The 8627-nt window shown below is 50.9% G+C and overlaps 1 protein-coding gene across 1 annotated transcript; it reads right to left on the bottom strand.

Annotated features, from left to right (window-relative positions):
- Positions 1 to 7039: 7039 nt before the first annotated feature.
- Positions 7040 to 8585, bottom strand: LOC125347312 (GTPase IMAP family member 7-like). Its single transcript, XM_048340463.1, is given in 2 exon segments — positions 7040 to 7689; positions 7692 to 8585. Coding segments are annotated over 2 exon segments (885 nt in total). The 5' UTR covers positions 8476 to 8585; the 3' UTR covers positions 7040 to 7588.
- Positions 8586 to 8627: the final 42 nt, after the last annotated feature.

The following is an 8627-nucleotide window of genomic DNA, read 5'->3' as shown; positions in this document are numbered from 1 at the left end:
GCGAGCCCGAGGCCGGGTCAGGGCGTCCACGCCTGGTTCAGCCCCGCCTGGGCCCCGTGGTCGCCACTTCCAACTCGGTGCACGCGTCCTTCAGGTCCCCCGCGGCCTCCCCCGCCTGGCACCTGCCCCGCGGCGGGTAGACCAGGACCACCCCCAGACCTCCAGGGGGCCCCGCGGGCCTTCTGCCGCCGCCACAGCCCCCCGCCACGACGGTCCGGGCCACCACGCCCTCCCCAAACAGCTCCTTCACCTGGGCCAGCGCCTGCCGGCCCCGCGCCGTGCAGCGGCCCAGCTGGGCGACCAGGAGCGGCGCGTGCGGCCCGGGAGCCGACAGCAGGCAGCAGCGACCTCGCTCCCGGCACCCGGGGTCCGTCCGGTGCACCTGGGCGCTGAAGATGTCCGGCATGTCCCACCACCAACGGCTGCCGCCCGGCCGCGGCCCCCAGCCCGGAGGCGACGCACCGGCGCCCCCAGGAGGCTCTCCCCAGTCCCCGTCCTCCCTACCAGGATGAGCCTCAGCTGGGACTCCGGCGGGACCTGGACGTCGCCTTCGGAACCTGGGAGGGCAAAGGTCACGGGGTGTCAGGGTGCAGCCACCTTCCCTTGGGAACTGGAGTCTGGAGCAAAAGGGACATTAGACAGGTGCTTCCTGCTTTAAGCCAAACCCCTGTGTGTGTGTGTGTGTGTGTGTGTGTGTGTGTGTGTGTGTGTGTGTGTGTGAGAGAGAGAGAGAGAGAGAGAGAGAGAGAGAACTGGGGCTTGAACTCAAGGCCTGTCGACAGGCTCAGCTGTTTGGATCATCGCTGGCGCTCTACCCCTTGAGCCTATGTCCCCCCCTTTTGGCTGTTTAATTGGACGTCAGAGTCTCTTGGATTTGTCCGCCCTGGGCTGGATCTGGGTTGAGATTCTCAGATCTCAGCATCCTGAGCAGCTAGGATTGCAGGTGTCAGCTCCTGATACCCACTTCCCACGCCTTTCTTTTCTTTGTTTGGCCCAGGACTGGGACTTGAACTTGGTGCCTGGTGCTTTGGCTCACTGGCCAGAGCGCTACCAACCGAAGCCATGTCTTCCATCCCCTTGCCCCTTCCTCACCCCAGTTCAGTCAGAAGGGACAAAGATGCCGCTGTACCTATGGCTCTTACCATACGGGTTCTCCTCATCTCGTGCCATCTTCCGTCCTCCCATGTGTCCCTGAAAGAGTTCCAAACATGATTTTGTTCATTCACACGTCTGTTCCTCCAGATGAGCAAAACCACCTACCGCGTGTCCGGCGAAACCCAAACGGCTAGGGACGCCTCAGGCCTGCCAGAATCAGGAGCCCAGATGTGGAGGGAGGGCCAGAGGCGAGGCAGGTGTGTTCTGCGTGCACTAGCGAGTGTATTCATCCTTCTTCGTGGCAAAAAAAAAAAACAAGGTTTGGGGGTTTTGTTTTGAGAAGAACGTCGGTAGGGCCCGCGTCCCAGTCTTGGGTCATAATCACACTGAGAGAATGCTTGCTCTGCTTGGATGTGTCCTTCCAGGGACTCCAAACGCACAGGAAGCTCCCGGGATATACACCAGGCAACGGGAAGCGGCCCTGCGGATTGCTCTAGGCATTCCAAGTCTGTGACTGAACCAAAGACAGTTCCCCCAGGGACTGGGCAGTCAGGAGAGACTTAGGGAACCCGGAGAAACGGGGATTGTACTTGGTGACTTCGGGATCCACCCGAGGGAAGCAAACCAGACGGAAGCTGGAGTTGTTTTGGAAGCTGGAAAGCAGGCCCAGCCACGCCCCTCGGGAGAACCGCTGCCTCGGCTCTTTGAGCCGAAGCTCTTGGCACACCCGGATGTGGGTTGTGGGCTGCAGGGACTCGGACACCTGCCTTCAAGGCTGGTCTTCTCCTCTCCAAACCTGGGGCTTACGACTCCCAGTTCTGACCTCGTTCAGCACAGCAGAACACCTGTGACCAAGTCACTCGTTTCCCCGGGTTGGTGATCACAGTCCTAACACACACGCACGTCTCCTCTCGGTTACTTTCCTTCCCACGGCCGGTCCCCACGGAACCAGAAATACTACAAACAGCAAACAGCCTTGCCAATCTCCTCTGTGCTTCCCCCCCGCCACCCCGTGGCTACAGATCTTTGCCATATTTCTGCCTGAGTTTTTTGTCTGCCCTGCCCCATCACCTTGGAGTCTGCTTCTGTCTTCCGTGCTGGCTTTTTTTGGTTATACGTTTCCCGTGAGCACCACACAGAAGAAAACACAGGGGAAGCGGAATGAATGACCCATCTGTGATGGGGAGCATTGGAAAATGAGTGCCAAGTCCTCAACCCACAAGTGTTTCCGTTCTGTAGCCCCTTGCTTGCTGCCCCCCTAAAGTCTTCCGTGAAGTTCAACCCTGCAGGCTTTGTGGTATTAATTGCTTTGTGTCCAAAAGCCAGACGCTCCCATAACTAGCGCAAAGAAGATATGAAGAGACAGAGGTAAGATTCAGAGCAAAGATTACAAGATTTAGCTGAGCTTCAAAGATGAAACCGGTCATCTGCGCTGTAGAACTCTCTGAGAGGCCAACACAATTTTCCACAGAGCTTGAAATGGGGGTTAAAATTATTTTGAATATTTGAACACAGAAATACATTCCTGCTGAGATCTGGGGTGGCAAGTGGCTCTTAATTCTTTTGAGAATATGAAACACGTAGAATTCTATATTCTTAACACTTTGAAAGAACTCAAGCGTTCTTGTAGTTCTTGTACTCTCACGCTTAGCTGTTCCTCGGATTTATTTGGAGGTTCTTTCAAAATTCCTACTTTGGGGTCATCCTTAGAGACTCTGACTCAACGAATGGGGTGATTTGGGTGTAGCCTGGAAGCTGGATTTAGGGAGCAGGTATTTAAGGGACAGAAAGGAAAAGAGTTGAGGGCCAAATTTCAATGCTCAGATGTCTCCTGAGGGATCTTCTTGAAGTCTGGAGAGTATAAGACTTGTCAGGTTACATATATATATATATATATATATATATCATAGTTACATATATAGTTACATATTACATATGTAACGTGTATATGTATTAAACACATATTACATATACCATATCACTGTATACATTACATATACTTACATATCATATGATATATTATTGTATATTACGATGTTTGTCGTATTATAACTCATGCTGAAGCAAGGTGTCTTCTGGGAACACAGAATTTTACCAATTATTTTGCTCACTCTGCGACGTGAGGGATGATTGGTTTCTTTCGCCCTGCGCCGTGTCCTGGAAGCAGCTCTGGTGCACACCTTTTCCCAGGGAACTCAGGAGGCTCGGGCGGAGACGGGCTTCATTGCCTGGCCGCAATGGCGTGTGCTCGGGGAAGGCCTCCTAGAGCACTCGCTCACTTTGAAACGCAGAACAGCCTCAAAAACCTGGCCGCCTGCCCCTCGTCCAGGGGGTGGCCGGCACGGGGCCTCGCACAAAACACAGGGGGTCAGCACTCTCTGGGGACATCCCCCCCACCCCCACCTCGGAGGCTCAGGCTCACCTTTCCTGGTGACGGCTCCGAAGGGGCGTTGAGAAGCCCCGGCCTTCTGCTTTCCCTTCGGTTGTGAGTTTCCAGAGGCCTCCCCCACCCGCAGACCAGCATGGAGGAAGTCACTGCATCGCCCAGGAAGCTCAGGGCTGGGCGCTGACAAATGAAAGAGATAGACGCGTTTGTCATCCAGTTGTGCGGCGGCGTAGCACCAACAAAACCGACCTCCTGCAGAGACTCCGTCAGGGGAGAGCACACATCTATGGGAGGGAGGGCTTTGCAGTCCCCGGAGGGCTGGTTTTTATTTCTAGAAGGGGTTACTACTGATCCTCAGTTGCTTTTCATCCCTGTTAAATAAACCCAGAGAGTCTCTGGGCTTAACATGAAGAAAATGATGGCTGTTCTCAACAGCTAACCAAATGCTTGGCCATTCTTCATGTGGTCATTTCTAGGTTCAGTTCGCCAGAAAACTCCAGAAGTCAAGTCTCACTACATAACAGGTACTTAGACATTGCTTTGGCTAAAAAGCACTGACCCCTCGCTCGGGCTTACAAGTTAGCTGAAAGCAGACCAAAAGCTTGGTGCTGCTACTTCTATTTTGCATTTCTCAATTGTCTTCACACTTTGAGTCCGACTCCTGCTTAATTCTGAATGTAGCTGTGTTGGTCATTCAGGGAGCACACCTTCTTTCTCCAGCAAGGAAGACACTGAGAAGATTTTAGCGCACCAACTGTCATTAAGGAGAACACCATGTATTCTGGGAGCATAGGAGTGGGCTCTTAAAAACGAAAGGTGAGAGGGTAGGCGCGAGTCTGAGAGACTTCTTAGAAGAAGTAAAATTGAGGTGAAATTCAAGCACCCATTGAAGGTGCAGAGAAGGATTAGAAGTGTTTGCACGATGAAGAAACTAAGGCAAGTAACAAGCTGGCCAGCAGTGGCTCACACCTGTAAGCTTAGCTTACCTAGGAGGTTGAGACCTGAGGATTGTGGTTCAAAGCCAGCCCAGGCCAGAAAGTCCTGAGACTTTTATTTCCAGTTAACTACCAAAAAGCTGGAAGCAGAGCTATGGTTCAAGTGGTAGAGTGCTAGCCTTGAGCAAAAAGAAAAAAAAATGTTCAGGGAGAGTGTTCAGACCCTGAGTTCAAGCCTCAGGACTGGCACAAAAACATAAGAATTCTAAAAGATGTAATAGCCAGGAATTCTCGGTAGCTGAAGAAGCAGAAAAGGTCTAGATTCTACAGGTCGCAAGTCAGAGTGTCTGGAAATAAGGCTGGAAATATAGTTATCAGTATTTAGAAATAAGGCTGAGGCAAATACTTTTGTCTAGGGGAGCTGGAAGATTGCTCCAAGGTTGAACTTGGGTACATCATGCTGACAGGTGTGTAATTGTGAGCTACGTGAGGTATAGATTCAAAAGCCTTTTCCTTCATTGTGCTTTTACACAGCCGCCTTCTGATTATGTTTGTTTTTCTTTCACTACCGCCCCTTACAAGTCCCCTCCTGCTTTGGGGATGTTTTTGTGAAGTATGGAAAATAACTGTGCCTGACCTCTACAGAAGTACATGCTGTTCTCGGAGATGGCTGAGAACCATCTTGCCGGTGTGATCTCAAGTCATGAAGCTCCCTCTCTGACCAGGCATCTCCTGGCTACCCACCGGTCTTTGGGTGTGAAGATCTGCATGGGTAAATGGTTCCCCTCAGAACAGTGGTCAGGCACAGAGAAAACAAGTTAGCGAGGCAAGTCTTTGAGTGCTGGGTGCCTGCTACAAGCTGCTCTGGTGTGATCGAAAGCCCATTTATTTTGGATAGGAAGCATCTTATAAAAGAAATGCGATCGGTAGGCGTAACACTACAATTCTTGAGCTTTGGGGGGGTGTTATCTAGTCAAGATCTGGGGTTTGAATACCACCCATTAAAATGAAAGCAAGTCCATTCCCCAAAGCTACAAAACACATCTAGGAGTAAATTTAAGAAAGAGAAAGATCTTTATAATGCACATTACAGAACACTGAAAAACAAATTGAACACACACACACACACACACACACACACACACACACACACACTCGAAAGACCTCCCGTGTTCATGAATTGACAGATTTAGCATAGTTAAAATGGCCACGCTACCCAAAGCAATGTTCAGATTCAATGCAGTCTCCATGAACAGGAATTCGAAGTGGAAGGTTTATTTCTGATGGAACTCAACCTTCTGGCTTTTTGCTTCCTGCCAGGGACATTCGGGTAAGTGTTCCCCAAAGCCGTATGTGCTTCAGGCTTGGATCTTCTCTGTGGCATTACTGGGAATTGGTAGAACCGTTAGGATGCGGGGCTGGGTAGATGGAAGTTAGGTTCCTATGGGGCACGCCCTTGATGGGGATGCTGGAACTCGTCACTTCCTGTTTTCTTCTCGGCTTCCTGGTCACCAGGAGGTCACCAGACCTTGGGGCACCACCCATTTCCTTAATGATATATCATGCTGCCCGCCACAGCCCCACAGTCAGGCCACCCCAGGGTGAAGCCTTGACACTGGGAACCCGTTTCCTCCTTGTAAGTTGGCTCTCTTGAGCAATGAAGCAGTGTAGCAATGAAGACTGACTGCCACAGGCTGTTTCCTGGTTGCCCAAAGCCCTTCTTCATTTTTTTTTTTTTTTTTGGCCAGTCCTGGGCTTGAACTCAGGGCCTGAGCACCGTCCCTGGCTTCTTTTTGCTCAAGGCTAGCACTCTACCACCTGAGCCACAGCGCCACCTCTGGCCATTTTCTGTATATGTGGTGCTGGGGAATCGAACCCAGGGCCTCATGTATACGAGGCAAGCACTCTTGCCACTAGGCCATGTTCCCAGCCCCTCCCTTCTTCATTTTTGTCTTTTTTTGAAAGTCTATCTTAAGTGAGAGTGTTTTATTGACTTCTTCCACATGAAACTTTCAAAATGTGCAATGTAATTTTTTTTTCTATCCCTCTTCAGGTCTTGGTTTCCACTGACTCAATCACAGGGGAAAAACCAACAGACAGTGTCTTAGCCAGTTGTTTTCAAGGTTTCACACCAGCAGACTCACAGAAGGGTTTCTTAAAACCAACCAACCAACAACAGAAAAATAAAACAGTTTGCTGAACTCTATCCCCAGTGTTTCTGTCAGTAAGTTTGGATGGATCATACATTTTCCAGCAAGGTCTTAGGTTGTCATGTTGTTGACAACCTTCCTTGCTCTCTTTATTCCCACAAATTGCCTTTATTGCAACCTCTAACTTACACCGACTACTCACTGAAAGTTATAGCTAGGGAGGGGCAATCTAGATTTTATTTGAGAGGGGATCATTTTAATTCCCATAATGAATACAATTATTGTAGGCATCGCAGAAAATCATGGCACTATTATCTCCATTGGTATCAAGAGCTTTTCGTGTCTGAAATTACACACATACACACACACATACATACACCACATAGAACCATTTTTGGAAGATTTCTGTAACTGTAGTTCTGTCCAAAATATATGTAATGTTTTATAAAACAATAACAGAAACCACATGCATATTCACCACACAATTACTTTATTTTGACAAGCTTCTGGTCAAACTATTGCTGTCACTCATAGTCCCCACTGATGGGGACACTTGCTGTGATACTCTCACTCAATTCACAATCAAAACGCAACTGTACGCATTGCTTTGGGAGCTAGTGGCCCTCAGAAATCAGCACGCAGATGTCAGGATTAGGCCTTCTTTACGTGTCCACCGTGTGTGCCTCGTCGTAGATTGGGCGTTTTAGGAAGAGGCAGCCCTTATCAGATCCCTCTTGGGGTTCTTGGGAATAACGGAATTCAGAGCTGGACGGCTGGGCTCGGAGCTAGCTTCACAGGGCAGCGTGTCGCCTCTGCTGTCTTCTCCGGGAGTTGAGTGCAGAGCACTCTGTCCAGACTGGGAGACCTAACAGTGAGTTCTGACGCCGGGACATGACAATTGGGCCATTTCTTAATTCTGTTCCTGCTCATGTTGCTTGCAGAAGGGCTGCAAGGGGAAGACGGGGATGGTGTTGGAGAATGCTCATGGTAAGTGCGGAGAGAATGGAAAAAAGATGGACACATTAGGGCCAGAGATAATGGTATAGACTTAAAAGTATTCCCTTAATTCTCTCAACAATCTGGCTAAATATATTCTTCTCTGCTTCTTCCCTGATATTCTTATTTTCTCCTTATATTTTTTCCTAGCTGATTGCACTTTGGCTTCCTTTTCCTGCATACTCTCCTCGCACATCTGAGCGTAGGTCTCCTTCTCTGTGCTGAGATCCTCCTCTAATTGATCCCCGTAATATTGCCTCAAGAACTCGGCCGTTTCTTGCAGCCTTTTCTCCGCGTCTGTGTAGACGGCGTCAGAAAAGTAAGGCCTTCCGCTGCTCTGCACCGCTTCATCGATCAGCCCCCCCAGCTCCTGCACCTGCTGCTCCTTCTCGGCCTCGTCTGCTCTGTTGCTGAAGGCGCAGGAGCGGCCCCCACGCTCCTGAAGGGCACGCCGTAGGTCCACATCCACCGCTGCGATGAAGTCGCGTAGGCTCGAGCCCTCCAGCTCTTCTTTGCAGGTGAACAGAACGATCATGTGCTTCAGGACAGCCTCCCCAAAGACAGCCTTGACCAGAGCAACGGCCTCCCACTCTTCCTCTGTGAATCGGCCCAGCCTCAGCACCAGGACGATGGCGTGAGGCCCCGGGCACGAGTACAGGACAGCCCGGCTCAATTCCACGTCGTTGGTCCGCAGACTCTTCTTGCTGTCAAAGAGCCCCGGGGTGTCAATCACCACGAGGTCCCTCCCCTTCCATTTCCTGGACGCCCGCTGGCAGGTCTCAGTGACGGCGTGGGCAGCTATTCTAGAATCAAATCTTTCCTCCCCAAGAATGGTGTTGGCGGTGGCGCTCTTCCCACTTCCAGTTCTCCCAACCAGAACGATCCGCAGAGAGCGGTCGTCGGGCTCAGCCATGGTCGGCGCCGCAAGTCAGCCTCGGGGACCCGGCACTTGAGCTGTACTGCACACACAGGAAGAACATGGCTTCGAGATCACCGGGAAGCAGCCCTCCCGGCCCTCCCGGCCTCTGCCCCACCTGAACCAACTACGGCATCCAAGCCAGTAAA

This window comes from Perognathus longimembris, chromosome 2, assembly GCF_023159225.1.
Source record: "Perognathus longimembris pacificus isolate PPM17 chromosome 2, ASM2315922v1, whole genome shotgun sequence".
Classification (NCBI taxonomy): domain Eukaryota; kingdom Metazoa; phylum Chordata; class Mammalia; order Rodentia; family Heteromyidae; genus Perognathus; species Perognathus longimembris.
This window is presented reverse-complemented; position numbering and strand designations above follow the sequence as displayed.